This window comes from Rousettus aegyptiacus, unplaced genomic scaffold (assembly GCF_014176215.1).
Source record: "Rousettus aegyptiacus isolate mRouAeg1 unplaced genomic scaffold, mRouAeg1.p scaffold_m13_p_15, whole genome shotgun sequence".
Taxonomy (NCBI): Eukaryota; Metazoa; Chordata; class Mammalia; order Chiroptera; family Pteropodidae; genus Rousettus; species Rousettus aegyptiacus.
Genome location: NW_023416290.1, coordinates 58,557,032 through 58,584,838, shown reverse-complemented (window position 1 = coordinate 58,584,838; position 27,807 = coordinate 58,557,032). Strand labels below are relative to the sequence as shown.

General features: G+C 60.9%; 1 protein-coding gene across 9 annotated transcripts in view; it reads left to right on the top strand.

The window, feature by feature from the left end:
- The window catches only part of TRAPPC9 (trafficking protein particle complex 9), a 218,830-nt gene that overhangs the window by 184,488 nt on the left and 6,535 nt on the right, over positions 1-27,807 (top strand). For 7 of the 9 annotated variants that reach the window (XM_036233060.1, XM_036233059.1, XM_036233061.1 and 4 more), the window contains one exon: positions 5,592-5,682. In XM_036233060.1, the coding sequence (XP_036088953.1) occupies positions 5,592-5,682 (91 nt within the window). Of the gene's footprint in view, positions 1-5,591; positions 5,683-6,162; positions 6,758-27,807 lie in introns of those variants that run through there. The other 2 variants (XM_036233063.1, XM_036233066.1) reach the window with 2 other exon arrangements.

Sequence of the window (27,807 nt, the reverse complement as noted above, 5' to 3'; positions counted from 1 at the left end):
CCTCCCCGCCGCATTTTCCTCGTTTCTGGTGCAAATCCCCCTTCAGGCAGCACTTCCGGTGTTGCCGACACGGCGAATCCGAGCCCATATGGGATTCAAACCAGAACTGGGTGCACAGTTCAGCTGATCCCACGAAGGGCACGGACCTGGACCATCTGGGCAGCGTCTCTGCCAGGTGTTCTGATAAGCACACGTTTCCCGCTCTGTCCGGGGACCATTCGCAGCCATCTGGCTGTGCCGAGGGCGAGGCCGGGGCTCACAGAGCCCAACTGCAAAGCGCTTTAGATGCCTCAGACTCAGCGTCCCATGGGGGGCAGGGAGACTGGCTCTGTGGGCTGCGGGGTTCTGGGGACGGAAGGAATGGAGCAGTGTGGCTTTTCTTTCCAAGCACAGGGTCCTGCATTCCAGGGGGACTGCCCATGTCCCGGGCTGTGTGTCGTCGAGGGGGGTCCGTGTTCGGCCTCACAGACAGACACACGCCGGCCTCTATGAACCCAGGAAGCTCAACAGTGGCTGCGACATTGGTCCTCACTTTTTTTTTGTCTGTGGTTTCACAGGCACAACCCAAGGCCGTAGGCCCGGTGCCTGCGGCTTCGCTGATCGGGGGCGGGACAGCCAGCCTGGAGCGCGGCCAGGCCTGGCGTCTGTCTCTGAGGCTGCTGTCTTTGCAGCAAGGAGAACCTGCCTGCGCCCGGGCCCGCCCCCTGGAAGTCGGGCGGAGAGTTAGCTATCAGCGCTGGGCTGCCCACGCTCGCCCTTTACCCTCTCACTGGCTCCCAGCTTATTCTCAAAGGTGCTTCTTAGTAGAGCTCTGTCCTCTCACGCTATGAAAAAAATCAGAGACCTTTAAACAAGACTCCTTGAAAATACGGTACGCTATGTTCTCCTAATAGTCATGTTGGAAGAAACAGTTTCGTCTAAATGGATTTTAATACAAACAGCTCCTGTCATCAGTACAAGCTGATTCCTTGATCAGCTTAAGTAAATAGAGAATTGCGTTTTGTATTTGGCTTTAGGGAACTTAGCTTTCATGGCTGGTGGCAGTCACCTGGTTCAGAGGCCTCTGGTCTCTCGGTGGAGACGCTTTGAGGGCCAAGGGGAAGCGTTGGACCTTCAGTGCCGTAGTCACCGCAGCTGTTGGGCCATCGGTTGGCAGGGGAATAAGGTGGGAGGGACACAGATTCAATTGCTGTCTCCCCAGAGCCAAATACAGGAGCCATGACATTACTTAAAAGGAATCACGGTTTGGCGCACAGAGCACGCAGTTCGGATTGGGCTGGTCTGTGAGAGTCGGGGAGGACATCCCCCGCCAGCAAGCCCCGGTTCGAATCTGTGTCGGGGTGTGTGTGATGCGTGGTGTGCGTGCGCTCATGCACACAGATCGGCGTGCATTGGGCTCGCGTTGGGCTTCGACGCATTTTGTGCACTTTTGGTGTGACAGTGCTTGTGAACATGAGTATCTTATATGACAGAACCATCAAATCGCAGAGCCTGAATGACAGCTAACACACCTGTGGCATTTACGGGATGCCAGACACTGTTCTGAGTGGTTTATATAGATTTACCCACTCAAGTTTTACAAAACCCTACAAAGTTCTTTTGATCCACATTCCACAGATGGGGAAACTGAGGCCCAATGAAGTTAACTACCTCGTTTCGGGCCACCCAGCTTGTCAGTGGCAGGGCTGGGATTCGCATCCAGCGCCTGGCCCCGGAGCCAGTGCCCTCGGCTCCGAGCTGCGGACAGCGACGAGCGTCCGGTCCCTGCCACGGCCTCCGAGCTCTTCCCCTGCTGCAGACGGAGCCCGAAGCGCCGGCCGGGGCCGCCCCGCAGCGCGCTCTCCGCTCCCCCGCCGTCCGTCCTGGGCCGTGAGAGCGTCTCGGCCTCTGCCCAGTTGGGTCTCACCTCGGGGAGCTGACAGGAGACGCCGGCACCCCCACTGGGGCGAGAAAACCAGCATCGGCATCCTCAAAGTTCACGGAGCAAATCGAAAAACAAAGTCCTGGGAAAGAGGCTCATTAATCACTTAAAGCGTCTTTCCATTAGTGTAATTTCTATTTATGACAATTTGCTAATTTATTTGCGCTGGAGTGGGGCTGGGCTAAGTTCCCGCACCTGTAGTCACTCCAGGGCTGGCACATGGGCACAGACAGCCCGTCTTCTGGCGGCGGGGCAGCGGGCTTCGAGGTGAAGCCCCCGGCCCCCACTCCAGGGCACTCGCCTGGAAGCCGCCGTGGCGGCGTCTGCGTGAGCTGCCCTCCTGTGACAGGCTGGTGACAGGCGTCCGGCTTCGCTCGGCACGCCGCGTGGAGCAGCCAGGCGTCCAGACCACGGCGCTGCTCTCCGCCGGGAGAGGCGAGGCCGGCGGCTCCGGCCCGCAGGCTCGGAGGAGTCTGGCCACTCACTGGGCCACCCGGTCCCCAGGGGGAGAGCTGATCGAACAGTCGTTTTTTCCTGAAACGCCAGACCAGTCACATGAATACAGACGCGGTGCCGCCGGCCGCGGGGCGGTGGCCTCCGACGCTCTTCTCCGCGCGCGCTCCCCACATGCGTCGCCGCCGACGGCCGAGCGGGAGACGAGAGGACGGGGCTTCTTCGCCGTCCCCGTTTCCCTCGCATCTGGCTGTTTCTCAGAGCTTCGGAAGCAAACGCGGTTCCCGGACACACAGAGGATTAACGGAGACGGCGGCGCGAGAACATTTGTAAACAAAGAGGCTCTGCTCAAATACTGATTCGCTCATTAAATTGAATTAATAACGATGGGTGACTAATAAGATATAATCCTCCCACGGTAGACCGGGCTTCTTACAAGTAGGAAGGATCTCATCTCGGTCGGTCTTTTCATCCCCAGCACCTTCGCAGCGTGCGTAGTAGGCACTGATAAGTACTTTGGTGTGGACTAAGGCCGGAGCCCTGCAGGGGCAGGCGTGGAGGGCGCCGTGGAAGCAGTGCGGGGTTTCTCGCCAGGGCGTTCGAATCCACCTGCGGGAGGCTCCCGAGACAGGGCGTGAGCCGGGCTGCACTGAGCTGGGGGCTGGCTTCTGCTTCAGGTGCACGGGGATTGTCAGTCACGCGAGCCTGTGGTCCAGGAGACTCGCAAAGCCTGGGTTGGCGCCAACAGTGACTCCGCAGTCCTGCAGGGTCACCGTCCCTGCTCTTCTAGAGGACAGTTGCAGGTCTTGGGTACAGGAACCTGTGATTTACTTGGGAACATAATTGCTGTGTCCCCGGTGAGGAGTGAAGGCTTCCGGGGAGGAGGCTCTTCAGCACCACGGAGAGTTCCCGGCAGACTTTCCTCAGGGCTGGCGGGAGGAGCTAGCCGGCCGGGCTCGCTCCAGGCTGAGTGTCCATGCTGATGCCACTGGTGGCCGTGGGGACCAGCCGGACCCCGGCCCTGTGCACAATAACATTCTCGTTTGTCAGCAGGGGCTCGTGGGGCCCGGCTTCCAGGCTTACGGCGAGGGATCGATACCGTGTTGACAGTGAGGTGTCTGCGAGTGGGGCCGGGACATGCGCTCCACGGTCCCACGGCCTCGACCCGGCCGCTTCCGAGCGAGCTGTGTTGTCAGCTTCGTATTCTCTGCAGGGGCCTGAATTAAAAAAAAAAAAAAGAAGTCTTTAAAATCAAATTAACAGTCCCTACTTTATACCCACCAGGTTCTCAGGTCTTAATTTGAAAATAGTATAAAATTGAGAAGACAAGTGTTAAACACTTACCACAGGGCCTCTCTCGTGGGCGGCAGTTTAGAACGTACTTTCCGGTAGAAATAATGGCAGCAATTATGGCCGTCGCCGTCATTATTTATTGACCTCTTGCCTCACGTGCCAGTGTCTGTGTGCTTAAGACATAGTGGCCACTGCCACCGCTGCCATCGCCCCTGTAACACTGTCATCTCGGACGGGATCGTGGCTGGCTCAGCAGCCGCACAGCTGACCGGCCAGCCCGCTCTGCATCCGTGCGTCCACCCTCTCGGGGGCTTATGCGGCCCCCGAAAGGGAGGGAGGGGGACGTGCTTGCAGGTCATTAGCTCTGTCATTTTATGGCTCATAACTGCGGGCACGTTAATACAGAACTGCGCTGCTGGAGTGGTTTGCAAGGCCGGGTGCCGTCGGCCCCTTCGCGGTGACTCGCCGACTCGCCCCGGTCACCCGCCGTTCCCGAGCTCCGCGCCTCGGCCCTGCACCGCAGTGCGACCTGCCTTCAAAGCTCGCGGGATTGTTTTAATATACAGGGGTAAGATGCCACACAGTCTGAAGTCTTGACGTCATGCAAGTGAAAATCACCCCTGGAGAGAATCGGTAAAGAAAATAGAAAGAAAGACGCCCCGAAGTGTGCATCTTAAACCCAAATCTGTCGGCGGTCTGCGTGACGGGGCTGAGGGCCGGGGGTTGTGAACGGACTTCGTCAGCCGCACCCTCGAGCTCGGCTGTGTCCACAGGTCCCAGGCGCACGGCCCTCCGCCTCAGACACGTGTCGTTAGGAGAACTTTATTATTTACTTCTCCTACAATAACTTTTATTTTATTTTAAATAGGCAAAATGTACACGTGGTTCCAAAAGTTTTTTTAGGTGGATGTTCCCACCTGCCCAAATGCCCACCTTGATTCGTTCCTTGCTCATATTTCAGAATTTCTTCCTGAAACTGGAAGTGAATGTAGGCACATGGTCTTCCCTTTTTTAAACACGGAAACATCCTGCTTTGTTCGCTTAACAGCACGTGTCTCGGGAAGTCGCGTGTCACTGCGGAGCGAGCGCCCTCTCTCCCGCCCGGGGGCGGAGTGCGCACCTGCATCCCCATAGCTCTGCCCTTGTGCAGGTTTTCAGGCTCTTGGTGGACGTGTGTTCTTGAGCAAGTCACTTCCCCCTTCTGGAGCTGTCACGCCTCAGGAAGGAGCTTGGGCACGGGGTTGAAAGGAGCCCCGGGAAATTTCTGCTCCGAGTGACGAGGACCATGCCGTTGAGTCCCCTGCTTCTGGCTTCTCACCTGCACTGCGTGGACTCTGCCTGTCCCGCTTGGTTGAGAGGAGCATGGTGGTCACGTGCCACGGAGCCTGCCGCCTGTCGGGAAGGCCCCTGTCCCTGTCCCTGTCCCCGTCCCCATTCCTGCTCTCTGGGGCCAGCTGGTACGTGCCGAGACGGTCCGACTCCCTCGATGGCGAACCGCGTGAGGGAGCTGGTCCGTGACCACGTGCGTCATTCCACAGGGCGCGCGGCTCGGCAGGCGGGAAACCGCGTGAAACACCGAGAAATGCGCGTGTGTGTCCTTCAGGACGGCGAGCATGGTCTGCGTGCTCTGTCAGGGAAGAGTGGCCTTCCGTTTTCTCCCCCGCAAGACGATTGTTGGGGTAGCACCCCCCGGTGGGCTTCCCTTCCTTACGAAACAGCAGCTCGATTTGCCTGGGTTGGGGGTGGGCGGCGGGGAGGCCCTTGAAACGTTTCCACACGCGCAGGTGATGCCTCAGAGGCCGGTTAGACCATCACGAGAGAAGAGGAGGGCACGTGTCTGCTGTGGGCGGTGTCCTGTTGAGGGGTCTGCGTAGAAACCTCTGGAACCCCTCCTCTCGGGCTGTTTTCCTTGACCGAGGCCCACCCGTCCCTGAAGCGCACGGGCGAGGCGAGCGTGGAAGGGCTGCTGAGCCAGCCCGTCCTGGAGCAGCTGCAGCTGGCCCCTCTGCAGTGGGGTGAGTACCGCACGTCGCCGCTCCGCGCAAGCGCGTGCTCGTCGCGTGTGCCCCGGTCGCCGCGCGGGCAGCGGAGCCCCCGTGGCCGCGTCGTCTGCCCCGGTTTGCGTGCTGGGGGGGCGGGTAACGGGGCGCAGCTCCCTCCTGCCTCTGTTCCACGCACGCGGATGGCTTTGGCAGCTTCTCACGGGCTCGGCGTGTGTCACACGCCCGAGCTCAGCCTGGTGCTGGGCGCGAGGGGCTCCGTGACTTGACAGTCGGCACGACGTGCTTGGACGTCCGCTTCCCCTGCACCTGGGGACGGACATCCACCCCAGTCTGTGCCGTTCTGAAGAGCAACCGAAAATGCTTTGCTGAGAAGCAAGCTAAATGTAGGACTTTTGTTGAAGCGAGCGGCTTTATTTTTTATCACGTAATCTGTTTTCAGTCCAGTAGGAACAATCGTTTGCCGACACGTCTACATCTTCTCTCTTTACCCAGGAAGCCATAGCAGGGTGGTGTCTGGTCATTTCTTCCACCAGGGAAGGAATGAGCTCGATCTCCCCCTTTGCATGCGGGAGACAGGTGAAGCCTATCCCAGGGGCTGGAGGGGAGCAGGCCCTTCCCCCAGCCTCCCCGCTCACCGCACGGGGCCTCGGCCCCGCCGGGCTGCCAGCGCCCGCAGGTGGTCGGGGTCCCGTGAGCGACGCCGCCGGCCGCTGTGAGTGGGCTGACGTCACACCCAGGCGGCTCCCTCCGTGCCCCCCGCCCCGAGCCAGCCCGCGTGGAAGGCAGGTGACGGTGTTTCTACAGAGGGCGTCACTGCTGGCACCTGCAGCCCCCTGGATGGAGTTGGCCGCGCGCGCGGGCCCTGGCACTGCTCCCGGGCCTCCCGGGGGGTGCGGCGGCCCCCCGTGTCTCACCGCCGCCCCTCCGTCTCCGTGGCCCCGTCTGCGTGTGGCCTCGCGCTCAGGAATCTGGATCCAGGAGCACCAGGTGCCAGCGTCCTGTGCTGCTGAGGAGTGTCCCGGGCCTCCTGGGGCTCTGTAGGAGGAAGTGTCCCCCTCCCTGCAAAGTGTCCTTTCGTCAAACTCTGTGTCGTGGAGGCCTTGCGGGGGCGGGGGTGGGCGGGTGGTTGGTTGTTTCTAACATGAAATTCAGACGGAGTCACTGCAGCAAGTCACCAAATGCCCCTTGCACCCCTGGGAGAGGGAGCGAGAGCCGGGCTCACCCAGCCATCCGCAGGCTGTGGGCAGCCAGGCCCCCCTGGCAGCCGAGCTTGGTCCTGACCTCTGCCGCCTTCTCAGGTAGCCTAGCAACAGCGCTGCACTGCGCCTCAGACTCCGCTCCCAGCAAAGGCGTCCGTCAGCGCCCAGGGCCCCGACGAGGCCGGGCTGCCGGCCGCGTGAACCGGGGGCTCCCGGGCGGCTGGTCAGCCCAGGCCGGGGACTCTTCCTGGGCCCAGCCAGGGCAGCTGGCCAGGCAGTGGGTACAGGGAACCCAGAGGTCGTCACATCGTCCCTTTGGCATTTTTGCCAAATATAAACATATAGGTTTATAAAGAAGGATAGAAAACGGGTTTTGTTTTTTTTTTCCAAAGTAAACACAAAACTCACACAAAGAAGCAGCGCTAATCCCCCATCGGATGACCACGCGGGGTTCCTGGGTCCCTCGCTGCCCTTGCGTCCGCCCGGGCCCCGCCCCTGGGCCCCTCTGAGCAGCCGTGCGTGCACACGCTCAGGCCTTCCCGGCGCACAGTGTCAGCACCTGGCGCGGCCTCAGGTCGCACAGTCCCCCGGGACGGGTAAAACCACCGTCACACAGAGGGAGCGCGGACTTCAGAGGCCCTGTCGCAGTCGCCACGCTCAAGGGGCAGTCCCATGCCCAGCCCCAGGGCGAAGCTCCCCCCGCCTGTGCTGCCGTCGCCCTGAAACGTCACCTCTGCGAGCCACGCCGCACACTTGGTTTGTCTATGTTGCGAGGCCCCGCACGCACGAACACGCTTTAAGACTTCGGCAGTGCGAAAAAAATACGCAGTGAAATAGGGGGCTCCCTCGCCCCACGGGCGCACAGGGGAGAGCCTGGCACTGGCCGAGCACAGGGCGCCTCGAGCGAGCGGGGGCCTTGCTCGGGGAGAGGGCTGAGCCTGCCGACCAGGCGCCCGCAGCCGGCCGCCTCACCCGCTGCCTCCCCCACCTCGCGTGAAGTCCAGCCAGCTCCCGCGGCGCTCTCAGGGAGCACAGGAGCCAAACCGCCTTTCGTCGGTGTTCTGGAAGCGTCTGCTGAGCTGAGAGCGCGGGGCTTGGCCCCGGTCTGGGGCCATCGGCACAGGTCGGGTGCAGAAGCTCCGGCCTCCAGCTGCACGTCTGAGTGACCTCGAATGGGTCACTCTGCCTCCACTCACTCCCTTCCCCCTCCAGGGACAGTTCTTCTCAGCCAGGCTGAGCGTGGCATGAAGTGCTTACCATGTGCAGCGTGTGCCGTGACCATGAGACACAGTCAAGGCCGAGGGCTCACGGGGGCGCGGATGTGAACGGGGTCCCCGAGGTCACCTCACATCCCTCGTGCCGCTCGTAGGGTCATGGCAGGACTAGACCTGCCTGCTTCGTTCTGGTCTGCCCCGCTCCCGGGGCCGCCGGCAGGCAGGGTAGGCTACCGGCCCGGCTGCACCTCACCCTCGTTTTCTGGTCGTACCCACGTTACTTAGAATGTCCTAAATAAACACACAGCAGATGCTTAAGGGAGGGTGTTTGGAGTCAAGCTGTTTAATTGCTTGGGAAGGAAGAGAGCTCTGAAGCAAATGTGGGTCAGCTCAGGCTGCAGCCCCGGTGGTTTGGGGGGACTGGCTCCGTCCCGTTCAAGGAGTAGACGTGGACGCGGCCCTTCCAGGGGCCTGGCCTCTGGGCCACGTAGCAGCCAGACCTGGAGCCTGACAAGGCAGCTTCAAAGACACAGCCTCCTGACCTGTGTCAGGCAGCTCCCAACACCATCCTTCTCCCTAAGGCCCTTTGCTGGTGATTCGTCCCCGGCTGCTTGACCCAGCCCAACAGCTGGGAAAAGCCCGCCGAGGGGCCTCCACCCTGAGAGCTCAGTGTCATCAGGGGACGGGCCCCTCAGCTTGGAGCACGTTCATGTGGTCACCCTTGAGAGAGGCAGAGGAGGAACAGGTCCAGGTGCGTAGGGAATGGGGGCGTCACCCCCCTTCTAGAGTCATGGCGGGTGGGGGGGCACGGGCTCCCACTGAGCCTCTCTCACTGTGGCCCTGGGCATGTCGTCTGCCTCTGAACCTGTAAATGGACCACGGTCCCAGCGTACGTGGCCCGGTGGGAGGTCAAGGGGCGTGACGTGCCCTGGTGTCCTGAGCAGGAGCCCCTGAGCAGGTCGTGTCTCCACGCTGGCCCTGGCGCGGGTGGCCCTGGCGCGGGTGGCCCTGGCGTGGGTGGCTCTGGCGCGGGTGGCCCTGGCGCGGGTGGCCCTGGCGCGGGTGGCCTGGCCCACGTGCCCCGTGCGGGAGGGGCGGTCGGCCCCGGGCGCAGCTCCCTGCTCCGCCTCCGGGGACCCTGCGGCCTGCTCGCGGGGGCGAGGCGAGGTGCTGTCGCTGCACAGGTGGCCTTCGGGCTTGTTCTGCGTGGGGGACGGCGCGGCCCTGGCGGCGGGCGGGGGCTTCACGCGGCGCCTGTCCTCTCAGCCTCTGCTGGGGCTGCTGCGCGGCCCAGGCCTGGGCGAGTGCGGGGCGGGGGGACCCCGCTCCCCTTCTAGCGAGGAGCGCTGGCGCAGTGCCCCCCCCCCCGGCGGCCGTCACGTGCTCCGTGCGTGTGGGGTCTTCCTCCTGGAAACAGGTCTGTGGTTTCCATCGGAGCTCCCGAGGGCCTGGGTCGCCCTGTCGAGCGCGTGGCCAGCCAGTGCCCCTCGCCTGCCCACCCCCCCGTGCTCTGTCTGGGCGGCTCAGCGGCCGCCTGCCCCGGCGCCCCTCACTGCTGTGTGGGGGCCCGCCCTCCTCCATGTGGCCCCCGCTCTCCAGGGCCCCGGCCCCGGCTGGGCTCTTCTCCGTCCCTTGTCCCTTGCTGCCTGCTCAGAGCAGAGCCAGTGCCAGGGCCCGCCCCATGTGCCAGGGACAAAGGCCACCGGCTGTCTGCGCCCGGGGAGCAGAGCCACCCTCGGGCGCTACTCGCGGTGCAGGCGGGACCCGCCGGCGGCCCTGCTTTCTGGAGCTGGGGCACGTGGTCATGCACGTGCCTTTGCTGTTTCTGGAAGCATGAACTTCATGATGCAGAGCCCGGTTTGCTTAGGAAGCAGTGGAAAGCCCCATCAGTCTGGTGTGGCCACCTCTCAGGGGCGGAGAGCGGGAAGGCCACACCATGCCCCCTACCCCACGGCGGGCGTCGTGGCTACAGCCAGGTGTTCCTGACAGGAGCTGGGCAGCCCCCCGCCCGGGAGGACACCCCAGGCCCTTCCCCCGTGCTCGTCCTTCTGCCCGAGCCAGCGCCCCCGCCCGGGTCCCAGGGCGCCGGGCGGCCCTCCCGCTGCACTCTGCTGCTCTCCTCGAGAGCAGAGGTGTGGCTGAGTCATTTCCCTGTCCCCATGCCAAGCACGGTGCCAGATGCATCGCACGTACTCAGAGAACGTTTGAATGAAACACGAGCGAGTGAATGAACGAACGCACGTTAGGACGGGCGCGTGGATGGGTGTTCAGTGAGCGAGCGAGCGAGCGAGCACATCCTTTTACCTCGACCGGCTTCGCCTGCGCTTCCCCCAGCCCCCGCTCCTTTCCCCGTCGGTCCGGTTCTGGCAGGCGTCGGAACGTGACGCGGGGCGAGGTTGGCTCTGAAAGCAAGCCGGTCACGTTCGCGAGCGGGGACAGCGCTCAGCCGCGGTGAGCGCATCCGCTCTTGAGAGAAACCCATGTCGCCCGCTCCCGGTCCGGCCCCTCTGCTGTGACCCGTGCTCCAGGCGAGCCCCCGGAGGCCGACGCGGGCCCCGTCCACACGCCCCTGCCTGCCCGGACCCTGGCTGCCGCCGGGAGTTGGTGGGCTCGCTCACTGCCTCGCAGTCTCAGAGTCTGGGACGTGGTCCCGGGTCATCTCCTGTGTGACCCAGGGAGGTCGAGAAGCCACGCCCCCTTTCCGTGTCCACATCCTCGTTGGCCCCGTGGCCTCGCCCTGCCCAGGTCTGTGCTTCCTGTTCACATCTCACCACAGAGTCCGGACTCGAACCCAGGTCTCTCGGCTCCGAGCCCTCATCGCTGTTTTTCTTTAAAAACAGAACAGAATGGAAACACGGGGGCAGAAGAGGGTCCCCGGGGGCCTGCTTCCCACTCCCCGGGGCAGTGGGGCCGAGTCCCGCCCCACTGTTTTCAACTGGAGCCAATGCCTGAGTTTCCAAAAGATCCTGTTCTTCAGTTTACAAAATGAAGTGTCTGTGAGTAGACGCTTCCCCCTAGAAGGGCGTTCATTCCTCAGAACAGAGCGAGTGTGCTGGGACTTCTCAGAGCCTCGGTGTCTGCCCAGGGGACTGCAACAGAATCTTCCAAACAACTTTCGAGAAGCCGGCTTTGTGTCTTCCTGCACCCGGAGGAATTCCAAGTCTCTGGCCTTCAGCTAAGTTGTAGGGGTGTTGCTGCCGGCGGCCAAGTGCACAGAGCCGGTCTGGGCGCAGCCGGCCTGGGCTGCCTCCTGGGGCCCGACTCCGGCAAGTTCTGCCCTCTCCAGCGGTCTCCGGCTTGGGGAGGATTACGGAGACGGGCACAGGCCCAGCCCGGGGTCGGAACTAGACCGGGCGTCCGCCAATGCCCGAGAGCGGAGAGCGCTCCATTCTCCAGGAGCGTCCGCGGGGGAAGTCCCCCCGTGCACACAGGACGTACAGCTTGTGCAGGCAGCCGGCCCGCTGAGGCCACGCGCCCCGCTGGGGGCCCGGCGTGGGCTCCGTTCCTCAGCATCCCTCGCCTTTCTCTGCTGGCCTCCGCGCCCGGTCCTTTCTGTCACTGCTTCTGCGGCTTTCTAGGGAACCTTTTTCTTCCCCAAAAGCCTTCAGTTTCCCCTCTCGCCTCTCAGCAAAGCACGGAGGCTCGGAGTCTCATTTCACTGTGACGGCTCTTATCAATCTCTCCCTTAATTAAAGAAAGCAGGTCTGGCAGCCGCGTCTCTTATCCGCCGCCAGCTGGGACTCGATCGAGTCACAGCGGTGGCCGTGACTGGCCTTCCTCGCCGCCTTCCACTCATCTCCCCAGGGTTGTTAGGGTGCTTCGTGGACGTAAAATAGATAAATAGATGGATGGGTGTGTGTGTGGGGGGGGGCGCAGATGATACCTAGTCGCTCTGGGCCTGCAGGAGAGTGAGAGATGGTGATAAGGACACTTATCACAGAGCCACGGAGTGGCGGAGCCAGGAAGGACCGTCAGGATTCTTCAGCTCAGTGGCTTTCAAAATGAGTTACTCGGTCGCAGTGCATTTGCAGCCTGCCACATGACACAGTGAGAGAGCAGCCCCACCTCCGTCGTGGGGCGAGGAGGCCGGGGAAGCTGGCGGAGAGGCGAGGACGTCCCCCGGTCCAAAACCCGGCGCGGGCGGAGGGCCCCAGGCGATGGCTGCGCACGGCCACGTTCATCGACCGCCGAATCGCCGGGCACCCGGGCTGCGACACCGAGGGCCCCTCACCCCTGGCCCTCGCCGCTTCCTGGGCACCTCTGTCTGCCGTCTGCCCCTCGGCGGCTCGGCCGCCCTGTCAGAGCGAAGGAGCCCACCGCCCGTGAAAGAGGAATGTCCTAGTCCACGGAGGCCGTGGCTGGTGGGCCGTCGCCGGCCCCGGGCTCCCTCCCCACAGCGATCTCGCGCTGGGACCGTCTTCAGGCTCGTGCTCAGCTGGTTTTCGGTCCTCAAGGCCTGCCTCCCTGCGCTCGGGTTGCTGGGCCCGGGCGAGCTTCGCGACCCCCGGCCACTCCCAACGCTGGCTGCGGACTCTGGGCGTTGGGCTGGTGCGTGGATTGTTTTTCAGCTAATTGAAAAGGACGCTGCGAAACGCTAAGCGATGGTCGTAAGTGCTCATCAGAGTGTCCACTTACCGATGACCTCAGCTCTCCTGCTCGGCTCCGATTACAGATCCTATCGGCCGCATTGCCTGGCAATTAAGCTGTGCGAGGCCCAGGGGGAAGCTGCGTGTGAATCACGGACACAGGCCGTTTGAGCTGTGAGGGTCCCCGGGCAGTTCCTGGCCAGCTCCCCCATCTTCTAGGCGGTATTTGAGGTCCCCGCGTCCAGGAAAAGCATGGTGTCTTGCTGAAGGGCTCACGGAGGGGTCCCTGGAGACACAGGGTGGCAGCCTGGCTCCCCTCACCTCTCAGCGGTGGCCCTTCTCCTGCCCGTGTGCGGGCAGGTCACGGGCCGGATGCAGACCTCGACACGGGAGAGGGTCTGCCCTGGAGCCAGCACGCCTGGGCCCCCACCCTCGTCCCACGGTGGCCTGCGGAGACCCGGGCCCAGGCGGGAGCACCCCGCACGCTGAGGCCCTGTGTTGGGAGGGAGCGTAGGGGCCACGTGGTGGGCCGGGCCCTCAGGACGAGAGGGTGACAGGAGAGGAGGGTGTGGAGGCTCCAGGCGTCCCAGCCAGGCCTCCCCCACGCCCAGGCTCACTCCGTTGCCGGCATAGTCCCCCCCCCCCACCCTCCTGCTGGTTTGGGGCCGCGTGCGCAGAGCCGGGCGCCCTCCCTTCCGCATGCTGCCTCTCTGAACAGCAGACCTCCATCCGGGCGTTCTGCACCCAACCCTGGGGGGCCCGCAGGGCAGAGGCCCGGGCTCCCCGTGCACCGGCTCCCGGCCTGTGCACCCACAGCCAGGCCCCCCCAGCTCCCGGCCTGCGCACCCACAGCCAGGCCCCCCCACCCACACACACACCATGGCACCCGGTCAGCAGGGCGGCCTGCGCAGGGCCATCGATTCTCGGGCCGCGGCCCGTGGGAACCGAGGCGGTCGATCCAGAGCCTCTGATCTGATTAGCGGGGCCGGCTCCTTGGCGCCGGCGAGCGGAGCACTTGGGTCCCTGGTTCACACAGGGCGAAACGTGTCTTTGGGAAAATAGACTGTGTTCGAGGCCTAATCACAGGCATTAGAGCCATTAATTAGTAATAAGATTCAATTTCGCGGTGTCCTGGCCCACGTGGTCCCGGCGCAGAGACGGTGCTGTGAGCACTTTGCACAGATGTGGCCACCGACACCTGCTGTCCCCACGTGACAGCGGCACCGCGCGGCAGTCTGTGCCTGGCCCGCCAGGCCCCGCGTAACCCCGTTCCCGAGGAGGGCGACCCACGGGGCGGGGTGGCCCGGGCGGAGGGCGGGGAGCCTTCCCGGCCACGGGCCTGATCCCCCGGGTCCAGACGAGGCCCACGTGCCTCTCGCCGCCCTTTCTCCCTGCCCCTGGCCGTGCTCGCCGTGGGAGCAGCAGGCCTGGCCCTGCCTGACGGTTAACAGTTCTGACAGGCCGGGCTATTTTTAGAAACCTTTTCCCTGTGAGAAAAGGAAAGCAAGTTAAATTTTAAATTAACCCTCCTCCCCACCCCCCGCCAGCAGCAGCAGCTCAGGGTGCGAAGCCGCGTGCAGGAGGCCCGGAGGGCGGGGGGCAGGGTGCCGAGGGCCTGCAGACGCAGGGCTCTGTGCGGGGCCCTGTGTGTGATCGGGGCGCAGGCCCGTCTGGGGCCCCTCACTCAGCACAGACGGGCAGGGAGAGCAGCGGCTCGTCGGGGTCACACGGCCACGAGGGCCAGCGCCTGCTCGGGATCGGGCCCCCCGGCTCCACGTCCAGTACCCTCTGTTGAACTGGGCTGGCGGCAGAGGACCCCGTGGCAGTGAGTGTGAGTGTCCACGGCAGGTGGGTCCTTCTCTCCCGCCGAGCAGCCTCCTGCGCCCCAACCTTCTTGGTGCCCACGATGGCCCTGGAGAGGGGGGCGGCACCAAGGTGCTCACCCCATGTGGCTGGGCCGCGAAGTCACAGGTGGCTCCGAGTCACACTGGGGGGTGGCTGTCACACGTGCAGACGGACAGGTCGCACCTGGCCGAGTGCAGGCGTGTGCTAGAGCCACGGCAACGAGGTTGATTTGAAAAATAAGTGTAAAATCAAAGCTGAGTGGCCGCCAGTTCTTAACTCTCAGCCCGATGAGGATCCAGAGGGACTTAGCCGGGCGCCGGCGTCTTTGACTTGGTCCCTTGGTGTGTGAGCCTCAGCAACACCCTTTTCTGTTCTGGCCCGACACCTCGGGGAGAGGCCACCTCCACGAACCGCAGTCCTCACCCTCCGAGCAGGTCTGGCAGGGCCGTGATAGGAGGGGGACAGCGGTGACCGCACTGCGCCCACGGGGCCGGCCGTCCCCCGTCCCCCATCCCCCGCCCCCCGCCCCCCGCCCCGGCGGTAACAGACAGACGCGTGCCGGGGCTCCAGCAGGAGCCGCCCCCTCGGGCTCAGGCTGAGCGGTGGCCGCGCCCCCGGGCTGTGACCCGTCGTCCCTTCACTGCTTTTCCGTGGAAGAGGCGGGGCCTGCGGGGGCCGGAAGGTGCAGCCTGGACGGTTCGGTCTCCGGGTTTTTCCGCAGCTCCGTTGAGGTCCGGCTGACACCCAGTGAACTAAACACGTTTAAACTGTACAGTTCGGTAAGTGTGGACGAAACGTAGACGCCGGCGAGGTCGTGGTCACCCCGCGTTTCCGCTCGCCCCGTCACGAAGCCTCCCTTCTGCGCGCACCCACGCCCGCCACCCCGTGGCCGCCGGTCGGCCCGCGCCTCCCGAGTTTGTCTGGGCGACTCTCACGCGCCGTCCCGTCTGGCCTTTCTCCAGAAGACTCGTTCTGGGACTCCTGCCTGCCACGTCTGCCGACAGCGTGTTCCGTTTATTGCCAAACGGCGTCCGTCGTGTGCACATGTCACAAGGTTCCTCGTCCGTTCACTCGTGGACAGACACGTGGCCGTTTCCAGCTGCCACTGCCGTCCGCGGGCCTCAGCGCGAGCGTTTACGCAGAGCCCAGACCGCCTTCCCGGGGGGCGCAGCACCCCGGAGCCGGCGGCGGGGACCGGGTTCCGGGGCCGCCGCGTCCCGCCCCCGACGCCCGGCAGGCGTGACGTGACGTGCAACATGCTGCCGCGTGGACGGCCACATCCCTGCCGGCCATGCCCGGACGTCACACGTGGGCGTGTTCGCCGTCCTTAGTGGCTGTCGGGTGCGTGTCCGGATCTTTGGCCTGTTATGTTACCGTGTTGTTTACTGTCACATCCTTAGCCTCTCAGAATTCTTTATATGTTGTGTATAAAAGTCCTGTATCGAATTTACGTTTTGCATATCTGCTCTCCCCATCTGTAACTTGTCTTCTCGTACTCTGGAGAGTGTTCTTCAAAGAACAGAAATGTTTAATTTTGAAGTCTTTTTCATCTATTTTTTCTTTTCTCGAGTGTGCTTTCGGTATCGTATCCAAGAAACCTTGGCCTAACCCAAGGTCGCAAAGATCTTTTTCTCATGTATCCCGCTGGGAGTTTGTAGTCTCAGGTTTCACGCCTGGATCTGTGATTCGTTCTGAATTAATTTTTTATGTGATACAAAGTATTGATCAAAGTTTGTTATTGTGGAATATAGACATTCACGTTCTTGAGCACCATTTGTTGAAAAGACCCTTTCGTGACCGAATCGCCTTTGCACATTTGTTAAAAATGTCCTGCCCGTGTCTGAGCAGGCCTCCTAGACGGTGTTCTCTCTCTCACTGGTCTGTCGGTGCGTCTCGAAGCTCTCCCCACACAGTCTTCATTACTGTAGTGTCAAGTGTTGAAGTCAGATGTTATTTTGCCCATTCTAGGTCTTTCGTGTTGTATTTCTACAGGAATCTCAGAATCAGTTTGTTACTTTCTCCAAAAAAAAAAAAAAAAAAAAAAAAAAAAAAAAGCCCCCTGGGGCTTCAGTTGGAATTATGTTGATATACAGATCAGTCAGGAAAGAGTTAACATCTTATTGAGTTTTCCTGCCCGTGAACCTGTCTCTCTCTCCGTTGACTTGTCTTTAATTTTGCTAAGTAAGCAGTCTTTTATAGTTTTCCGTGTGCCAGTCTTAACACATCTTCTGATTTACCCTGAATTTATATTTTTACGCTGTTGCAAACGGTATCACTTTAAAAATTTTAATTTCCAATTGTTGGTTGTTAGTATGTAGAAATACAGCCGATTTTTGTATGTTCGTCTTGCATTTCGCCATCTTTCCAAACCCACTTATTTATTAGTCCCAGCAGCTGTTTTGATAGAGTCCGTTGGATTTTCCAGTCAGTCGTGTCTTCTGAGAAGAAAGACAGTTTTACTCCTTTTCCAGTCTGGGTGCGTTTCATTCGTTCCGCCCAGTGCCACGCTGGCCGGAAGTGGTGAGCGCGTCGGGCTTTTACCCCCAAACACGATCTTACAGGTCTTCAGAGGTGCCCTTTAACGCGCGAGGGAAGTTCTGCTCCTAGTTTGCTGAGGGTTTTTTTTTTTTAATCAGGAGTGAATGTTGGATTGTGTCAAATGCTTTTTCTGTCTCAGAATGATCTTATGCTGTTTTTTTCTTTTTTCGTTTCTTACTATGGTGAATGACATGGATTTTTCAAATGCGTTCTTGGGATAAAGTTCAATTGGTGATGATATATTGTCCTTTTTGTATATATATGTTGGGTTCAATTTCCTAAAAAAAAAAGAAAGAAAAATCCTTTCAGGATGCTGCATCTACGTTCGTAAGGAACGTTTGTCTGCAATTTTCTCTTCTTACAACATCAGTCGGGTATAGGCATCGGGATCATTCTAGACTCATACAGTGAGTTGGGACGTTTGATTTTCTGAAAGGTTTTGGGTAGAATTGGAATGATTTCTTTCTTAATGTTTGGTGGACTTTACTAGTGAAATAATTTGGGCCTAGAGTCACTTCGTGAGAAGGGTGTCGACTACAATCCAATTTCTTTAATAGATAGGTTAAAGAATATTCCGATGGTCTCTTCGTTAGTGAGACTTGGGGATACATCTTTCGAGGAGACCGAAGTGTTCCGTAGTTTCCCCTTTTCCTTTTCACAGTTTACGTGCCTGATGTGGCTCATGTGTGGCTCCCCTCTTTCCCCCTGGTCAGTGTGGCTGGAGGTTCACTAGTTCCGTTGAGCTCAAAGGACCAGCTTTGGGCTTCATTGATTTTGCCTATTGATTTTCTGTTTTCTGTTTCATCGATTTCCACTTTGCTGTTTGTTATTTCCTTTCTTTTCCTACTTTGGATTTAATTTGTCCTTCTGGCTTTAATTTCTTAAAGCAGAAGCTAAAATCATAAATTTGAGATTTTTCCATTTTAAAAACATAGGTGTTCTGTGCTCTCAGTTGTCCAGTAAGCATCGCTATTGGCATCTCACCAATTCTGATAGGTTGTGCTTTCGTTTCCACTCAGCTCATGATCATTTCTAATTGGCCACTTAATCTCTTCTTTGAGCTGAGAGTGATTTGGAAGGGCGCTGTTCGGTTTCTAAGTATCCGGGGATTTTCCAGGCCTCTTTCTGGTATCCATTACTAGCACATTGTCCGAGAACATACTTCCTGGGACATGAGTCCTCTTAAACTCACAGTTGAGACTGCGGTCTGTATTGAGAGGTATTTCACGTGTACTTGAAAACAGCGTATGTTCCGCGGTTTGGGGAGCATGCCCGCTACACTCAGTTTAGCTCGGCCAGGGTGTTTGATCGTGCCGTTCGCGTCTTTCATGCCCTGGCTGACTTCCTGTTTCTCCGTTGCATCAATTGTCGAGAGGGGTATTGAAACATCCAACCACAACTGCAGATTTCTCTGTGTCGCTTGGCAGCTCTGTCAGATTTTACCGTACACATGCGGAAGCTCTGTTATTAGGAACATAAACATTTAGGATGCGTATGTCCCTTTGATGAATTGACCCCCTTACAGTTGTTAAATGACACTCATAACTTCGCAATATCAATTGCCCTGATATTGTACAGCGACTCCATCTTTCTTTATAACGTGTTATCTTTATGACGTATCGTCACGCTGTGCTTTTCATCGCGCTTTCTAACTTACCCTGCTCGTTGCTTTGTGTTCGAGGCGTATTTCTTGCAAGCAAGAAATGTTTTGTTTGTTTCGTTGTTATCTTGAACATCTCTGCCTTTCGTTTGGGTCCACTCGCATGTTACATGAAATGTTAGCATTTAACGTGATTATTAATGCATCCGGGCTTGGTCTGTGCTCTGCTTTGTCCTTTCTGTCTGTCCCAACTGGTCTCCGTTCCATTTCTCTCTTTTACTGTCTTCTTTTAGATTTGTTTAGTATTTTCGTGATTCCATTTTTAAAAATAGGCTATTTTACACAACAGTTTTAGGTTCACAGCAAAATCAAGCAGAAAGTACAGAGAGTTTCTGTATACCAGTACCGCCCCCCCCCCCGGCCTCCCCCACCGAGCGGTACCCCCCCGGCCTCCCCCACCGAGCGGTACCCCGCCCCCCGGCCTCCCCCACCGAGCGGTACCCCGCCCCCCGGCCTCCCCCACCGAGCAGTACCCCCCCCCCCCGGCCTCCCCCCCTAGTTGTTACCCCCCGCCTCCCCCCCCCCCCCGCCTCCCCACCCGGTACCCCCCCCTACTCCCCCCCCGTCTCTTCCCCACCCTTCCGTCCCCCCCCTCCCCCCCGACCCCCCCGCACTCCCCCCCCTACTCTTTACCCAGCCCCCCGCCCCCCGGCCTCCCCCACCGAGCGGTACCCCCCCGGCCTCCCCCACCGAGCGGTACGCCCCCCCGGCCTCCCCCACCGAGCGGTGCGTTTGTTCTAACCAGCGCGTCTGCGTGGACACACCAGTGTCCCAGGGTCTGTAGCCGGCACATTCTGTGGCCTGGACGCGTGCGATAACACGTCTCCGCCCCCTCTGGGTCCCTATCGTCCTGCTCCCCTCTCTCTGGTTTTCTGTCCCACAAACTCTGGCTGCCGTCACCTCTCCGGACTCCGAGCACCGTCTCCTTAGCTCAGAGTCTTCTAGAGTTCCCCTGAGGTCCCCCTCCCTGTGCGGGGACCCAGAAACTCTCAAGGCAGCCGGCTGCGGCCACCACAGGGCTCACTCATTCGTCCCCCTCCCTCGGGGGGCGCTGTCCTTTGTCGCCTGGCGGCCAGCGCCTCGTGGATCTTGTCTGTTCCTGTTTGGCTTTGGCTTCACGTGCCGGGGCGGGGTGGGGTGGGGCGTGACCCCATCCCTGCTGCTGCTCCTTCTTGGCCAGAAGCGAAGTCTCTTCCTCTCTAGCTGTGTTGACGTGATTTTGTCTCAGCAAAGCGCGTGTCGATGCGTAAGAAGTCTCGTGGCCAGGGCGAAAAGCTGCCCATCCACATGAAGGGGAAAAGTCGTTAGCTCGTCCGTTCGGTCGCTCAGCATGTTTTTACCTGCAAGGCAGGGAGAGAGCACAGCGCCCAGGACAGGCCCCTTCCTCCGGGGCTGAGCCGGAACCGGCTCCTGCGGTGTGAACCGCTCTCCTGGGAAACTTGAGAACGACGCCCTCCATCATCCCAGCAGACAGGTCCCGAGCACCGCCATCTGCCAGGCCGTGCTCTGGGCGCCCGGCGGAGCACGCGGTCTGAGTCGTGCATGACAGGCGCGCGGTCAGACACGGTAAGCACGAGGTGGAAAGTGGCCCATCCCAGAGAAGGTGGCGGTGGAACCGAGTGTGACAGATGGTCGCGGGAGGCACAGGGCACGGAAGGCGGGGCGCGGGGGGCGAGGGGGCACGGTCAGAGAGGCAGAGGCGCATTGGGTGGCTGCGGCCTGGGTGTCGGGGCTGAGTCAGAGGCGAGGCTGCCAGGGGAGGCGCCATGCGGGGCCACACGCAGCTGAGGGTGGCGCTGTGTGAGCTGCCGACGGTTCAAGGCGCATCAGGTGCGGGGTTCAGAAGAAGTGATTCTGTGGTCATTTTCCATGAATTCAGAGGCACAATGGACTTTTGCTTTCACTGCCTCAAAATCGCTTTCGGTTCCTCTGAAGGAGCTTTATGGTGGCTTCGCAAGTAAAATTTATAACAACTCTGTTGGCTTGGAAACCAGCTCCCACACACGCCTTTCCCCGGCCAGACGTGTGCCTTCCCATGCACATGTGCATGCACACACACATCTGTGCACACACATGCACACACATGCGTGCACACACACATGCGTGAACACAGGCAGATGGGTGGGCAGACAGGCCCCCATCAGAAGCCACTCTCTGGAGGCCGGGTTCAGGGCAAGGCTGTGGGGGAGGTGGCCTGGCTGCCGTGGTGGTCGGCTGTGCCTTCCGGAGCGGGTGATCGATTTCGTAATTAAGACCCTGTGTCTTGAAGGAGTCGTTACGTGTCCCCTTTCTGTAAACAGCTACGTGACCCACGGGGGGCGGGCTCCCATCTTCACCTTCTGCCACCCATCCTCACCGTGAGGCTGGCTTCTCTTTGGGCCACAGAGGTCGTACTTGGTCAACACTGTTGTGACAGATGCGATGACGTCACGCAGCAGCTTACGTCCCCGTTTACCCCGTGGCCTTTGCTCATGCAGCCGAGTCCCCCTGACCGGCCGTCTGACCCGGCCTGGCCTTCGTGAGCAGGAGAGGAGCCTCCTTGGGTAGACAGAGCTCCAGCTGGGAGCAGGGAGACCTGTGTCGGGATCCCAGGCCCCACTGAGCTGGCCATGGTCCTGACTGAGGGCGCCCAGCATCGTCCCCCTGTCCTCGGTGAGGCAGTGGCCTCGGCTGCGGCTGAATAGTGCCAAAGACCTCTGAGAGAGTCTGCTGGGAGGAGGGAGGCGGCTCAGGTGCCCGGAGCAGCTGACGGGGCCTGGGGTGGGACCTGACGGGACCTGCCTTTGGGTAGATCCCAAAGGTGGGGGTGGACATCCGTGATAGAAACAGAGAGGACATCCCACATTCGTACCGCCCTGTCGGGGCCCAGGCACCGGGTCAGGGGGGCAGCAGGCACGGAGGACGGGGCCGCGCACCTGGTCCTGGAGTTTGGGCCTCACCCTGGGGCGCCTCGGGGACAGAGAGAAGTGGCTGTCCTCATGTCCCACAGCCCACTGCGGGGAGGGCCGCCCCAGCCCGTCGGGCTGAGTGGTCACTGCAGGGGCCGTGTCCGCACCGGCCATGTCCTCGTGCCCCACGCGGCCTGCGCCCCTCCCTCCCGCCTCCCGGACGTGGCCTCAGCCCTGGACTTCCCAGGCCCCCCGAGAGCAGCTGGTGGTTTCGAGGCCTGAATGACATGCTCCATGCCCAGCTGGGGACAAAAGCCCTCTTCTCAGATTCTGGGAAGAAAAGCAGATGGATCAGCTTGCGAAAAGGGGAGATGTATACGGGAAAGGAAGGCACAAAACGGATGAATAATCGCAGCCTGGTTCTTGGTCCCCAGAGACCAATATTCTAGCCTCTTGCGTTTATTAGAAAAGTGAGCCAGAGAGGGCTGGGGATTGGGCCCCTCACGTCCCCAGCTGGCAGGCGGGGAGGTGCCCCGAGGGCCTCCTGCCAGGGTCCGCCCTGCACAGGAGCGCCGAGGGGGCCAGCGTCCGCCGAGCAGGACGGGAGCCCCAAGCTCTCCTGAGAGCCCGGCCCCTACTCGGTACGCTCGAGATGCCTTCTGGGCCCGCCGAGCCCTAGGGTGCCAGGGTCCACGTTCCCTCTTGGCCCCCGAATCACAACCTTCCACTTCTTCACCAGGCTTCACCCCGAGGTCACACGGCGCCTCTGGGTCATTTCCCTCCCGACTGGCAGCCTCCGTTGTTGACCGCGCATGTTCCCCGCCGCTCCTGGGAGTCCCCAGAGTGTGTGCCCTGACGGGACTGGGGTGGGGCCCGAGCAGCTGAGGTCAGTTCCCAGCGCTGCCTCTCACTCGTCCATTGGCCTAGTCCCCTCCCCCTTCCGAGCCTTCAAGTTCCTATCGGGAAATAATCTAAATAATTAACGGTAATGAGTCGCTCGCGGGTTGACAGGAAGACGCTTGTCCCTTCGGTAAGTGCTCGGAAGCACCTCCTCCCTGTCTGCTTCCGGCCTGGGGGGACAGGCTGGGGGACAGGCGCGGGCACGCGGCGTCTGCTCTCTGGGGTCTGAATCAGGAGACACAGGTCATCCTCACTTGCCACTTGCGCAGGGCCTGCCTTGAGCCAGTGACCTCCACCGCCGCCGCCCGCCCCGGGGAGGTCGGTTCAGACGATCAGCGAGGCCCCCCCGTCGCGGCCCCGGTGACCCGGGCAGACTGCCGTTTCCTCTCCTTGCGTGTCTTTAACCGAAAGCGTGCCCTGCAGCCCCTATTTCAGAAGAGGGCGCGTAAGGACAGCCGTCCTGCCTCGCCAGAGTCCGGCCGTCACGCTGCTGCTCGGGCCGGGGCCCGTGCGGCTCCGAGGCTCAGGCGAAGGGTGCCCGGAAGTGCCCGGGTCCACTCTGACCCCCAGCTTCAGCTGCCCGCTGTGCTGGCACGTGCCGCACGGCACCAGTCCTGCCGGAGCAGGGCCCACCCTGGCCGCGCCGTCTTAACTCGGTCACCGCGTAAAGGCCCTCTCTCCCGTACACGCAGTTGCGTTCTGAAGCACGGGGCGTGAGCGCTCCAGGGTGTGAATCTGGGGCGACACGGTTCAGCCCCTAACACTAGACTGGCGTACACTCGGGCTCAGTGAGTACGGATTGTACGAAGGCAGGAGGAACAGTGAGCCACGAGCTCCGCTCAGGTAACCCTGAGCTGAAAGAAGACTCACGCTCACTTAAAAAAAACAGTTATAGTAAATGCGAAGGAGAAGTTAAATGTGAGCAGTAATCCCACCATCCAGAGATGGCGATTAACAGATGGCTTGTGGTCGCCTAAATCAGGGGTCCCCAACCCCCAGGCCACGGCCTGGTGCCGGTCCCGGCCTCTTGGGAACCGGGCCACACGGCAGGCGGGGAGCGCGCACCTCCATGAGGGCCGGCTCCGTCTTTCCGCACCAGCCGCGCACACGTCTAAAGCATGATTTTTATGGCCGCGTCGCGCTCCTTTGCGCGGACACTTGCGCCCTCGTTTACGTGCGCACCCCTTTATTTTTAGAGCACAGGTAGCTACCAGTTTCTCCGTGCGATAGTCCAAATCCACCCACACTGGTAATGTTCTAGAAGCGAAATTGTCGAGTCAAAGTCTCAAGGCTGTTTGCTACTTAATAGGAGATTGTTCTCCATAAATATTATGGCTTTTAGATGCTAATCAGCTGTGTATGAAAATATCTATTTCTCTTGACTCTTGCCAGCAAGAGCTTTTATTTTCCCTTAAAATCTGTGTCAGTCGACTAGGTCAGGAAAGAAAGGCCGCGCGGGCTTTCCGTCCGCATTCTGCGGTTCCCGGCGAGGCGAGGTGTCTTGCCGTGTGTGTGTGTGGGGGGGGCTGCACCTGTTGCTTCTTGGGCCAAGGGCCCGTCTCGCCTGCTGTGTCCCTGGTCTCTGTGCAGAATCTGGGCCCAGCCAGCCCAGACCCACCTTCCCTGGTCTGCACTCGGCTCCCACGTCTCCTCCGTCTAGAATCTTCTTTCTCTCCCCCCGCCCACAGCTGCCTGAGTTCTCTCCTGGATCCGCCTAACCGGCCTTCGAGGCCCTTCGCTCCCTGTCCCCTCCAGCCTGCGGACGGGCCCTGATGCGGACAGGGCGCTCCTGGGCCCAGCCCGCAGTCACCCTGCTGGCCGCCCGCCCTCGTGGCACCTGGCCCTTTCTCCAGGTTGAGCCTCCCCACGGTGCCAGTTACGCAGGTGCCCCCGACGGTGTGTCCTCTCCAAAGTCCCCTTGATGGGGAGCGTCAGGGCCCTGGCGTGAGCATCAGTCTGATTCCAGAGACCCCGGTTCAGAAGTCGGTGTGTGGAACCGCGGTTTGCGTTTGGAGGATCAGCTGTGACCCTTTGCAGGCAGCTGGAAGTGGAGGGTCCAGAGAGCACCGCCCCTACGCTCACCCTGGGGATGGGGGCTGAGAGCGGGCGGCGAGGGGGCAGCCAGACCCCAGGTGGTGGAGCCAGACCGAGCACTGCTGGGCGGGTCACAGGCAGGGGCGGAGCCGAGGTGACTTACCCAAGGATAGGCATCCTTACAGCTGGGCGGGGTGGGGGGCCTCGGAAACGCCTTCTTCCCAGCCCTGTTCCTCAGCTCTGGGGCCAGAGGGATTTGGCGGGTTCCCTGAGGCCTAGTGGAAAAGGAGAAAAGGTAAAACATTCCGCCCTCGAGTTGCTTCACGTGCGAGGTGCTGTGTCTCTGAAAGTGGCTGGGTGATTGTTTGTGCAGCTGTAATTTGGGGATAAGGCCCTCGGGCTGGATCTCTGTCCTTAAAAGGGGCCACAGGCAGTCCCCAGGCTCCGGTCAGGTGCGGGGAAAGCCTGGCTAAGCGAGTCCCCCCGGCCCCCAAGGTCCCTGGTGGGGGGCCGCTCAGGGACCAGTGCGACCTTCACTCCGCGTGGGTGACCCTCGCTTTGCGTGGGTGACCCTCGCTCCACGTGGGTGCCCTTCCGCTCCGCGCGGCTGACCTTCACTCCGCGTGAGTGACCTTGCTTCTGTGTGGGTGACCCTCGCTCCATGTGGATGACCTTCCGCTCCGCGTGGCTGACCTTCACTCCGCGTGGGCGACCCTCGCTCCGTGGGCGCGCTCACCGTGGAAGGCTCCGTCTGGGTGCCGCTCGGAGCTGTCGGTGTGGCCTTTGCTTGGGGAACGTGCATCCCTCTCTCCCGCCCCTGCAGTTCTCGCGTCCGGCCGCCTGCGGGGCGGCATGGTCCTCATGCTCGCACTCGAGGAGGCTGAGACCCTGGCCGGACCTCGAGCCCGACGGCCCCTTCCTCTCCTGTCCCTCCCTCCTGACTCCGCATCCTCTTGCCCTCACCTCTCCTCTTGCCGCCAGGGGTCAAACGGCCCTTTGGGACATTGGCCGTTAACCCTCTGGGGCCTCGGGCTGTTGGACTGGATGAGGGCTTTGGCCCGTGTGCTGGGGAAAGCAGCACCCACACTCGGACGCGCAGCACGTACTCCCGGGGGGTCCCGGGCCGCAGAGGTGGGCTCCCCTCCCCTTCTCTTGGACTGCGCCCATCCTCAGTGATGCTGTGACATCTGCCCTCAGTGTCACGGCCTCCTGTGACCCTGCAGGGCTTCCCCTGCTCCCGCAGCCCGCCCATGAGCTCTGGCCTGGGCACCCGCTCCTCCTCCGCCTGGCACATGGCCCCCAGATGCTGTATGTCCATCTCCTTTAAAGCTCAGCTCAAACGTCACCTCACAGAGACCGCGCCTGACAGCCGGCATAAGACAGCCTCCCTCCCCTGCCTTCATCCTTCACTGACTTATCACCACCCACTGACCGATACATGTACAGGCGTGTGCGTGTGTGTGTGTGTGTTCATGTGTCTGGCAGTTTGTTCTCCTGTAGGAGTAAGCTCTGGAAGTCGGGGACTTGCTTTGTTCTTACACCCAGCACACTACCTGGGACACAGTGGATGCTCAGTGAGCAGATTTGCTGGGTAAATGATGGATGGATGGATGGATGGATGGATAGATGGTGGATGATGGATGGTGGATGAATGATAATGGATGGACAGATGGGTGGACAGATAGACCTAAGGGGCTCTCTGGCATGGGAGCCAGGCCATAGTTTACATCAATTTTTCAGAGTTTCCCATGACTTAGTAAAGACATTTCAGTAAAGAATTGTTTTCCTAGATAAATCCATGGATTTTTTTTTTCCTTCTTCTTGGAGACTGGGGCTCAGTGCGATTGCGGTGAATGATCCTGAGTTGTGGATTCAGACAGAACCCTGTTTCCATCCCAGTGATGCCCGACAGCTGAAATCAAATAGCTCAACCTCTCTGAGCCTTGATCTTTCTCTCTAGCATCTAGCTCACAGGTTATTAAGACAAAGACAGGTGTGGCTGGAGACCTGCCCGTAGCTGTCTCTAGCACCTACTTAATGTTAGCTCAGGCCCTCAGTAAATATTATCCTCTTTCCTGTTCAATTGATCGTCCTGTCGCTGGGACCAGCCCCCCCTCTGAGGGAGCCGTGTGGCGGGTCGCGGGCTCAGGACTCAGAGTGACCGCCGCTGTCCCACTCCAGCGCTCCCTCCCTGGGGCTCCGGCCCGCTCTGCCGGCCGGGCTCCTGCCTTGCCCCATCTCCACAGCCTGGGAGCCTCAGGGCTGAGGTTCCGGTGCCGGCTTCCAGGTGAGGGGAGGCCACGTGCACACCCGAGAGGGCAGCCCGGGGCTTCTGGCCCCCGTGCCCCGGCCTGCTCCGCCACCCTCTTCCTAAGCAACCAAATGCTTCTTGGAAGAAGATGGTGGTGGCGATGATTAAATTATTTAAGAGAACAAACTGTTTTCCAGCACCCTGATTTGCATACTGGCTCCGAATACTCTCCTTACAAACCATTCTTCTTGGTTCTCGAGGCCGCGGCCCTCCAGGTAACTGACCTGTCTGGTCGGCTGTCCCGTTTGCAGTGGGGGCATCTGGACGGTGCTCTTAGCTCGCAGACCGCTCAGAGGCGGGTCGTCCCCTCCTCCAATGCGTGCGTGGCCTGGCTGGCCTGTGCCTCCCCCGGCCTTTCCAGCAAAGGCCGCAGCTGCCGCCGCCACCACCCCCTCGTGTCAGGAACCCAGGGCCCTGTGTCCTGCCCGGGATTCTGCTCTGTCGTCAGAGCGTCTTTCCCGCTCGGTGAGCAGGTAGCGTGGCAGGCAGTCTTCCCCAGCTGCTTCTAAAATGTCCATTTTCCTCCTGGAAGCAGCGTTGTCGGCCCAGAGTTACTGATAGGAAGAGGCCGATCGGCCAAACCGGGAGGGCGCCTGGGAGGCTCGTCCGCCGAGGCCACGTCCCATCACCCCAGCCGTTCGAGGATCTCAGACTGACTCCTTCCCGAGCGTTCGCTGAGCTCAGAAGCTCCTCCCCTGAGCCACCTAGAAGACCCGTGTGCTCGGCGCCCACCCCTCCTCCCCGAGCTCCGCACCCCGACACGTGCTCCCCTCGCTGCACTCACCCCCTGCACCGCGCCCCAGCCCGTGTGAGCCACTGCTGCGGGCGGGTGAGCGGCGGATGAGCGGGCAGCGATGGGCGGGGGATGGACGCGTGTCCGGATCCTCGTTTTACGTTGGGGTGCAGGAGCCCAGATAACGAGGCAGATCAGAAGGAGCTGTGGGGGTCCCTCCAACCAGGGT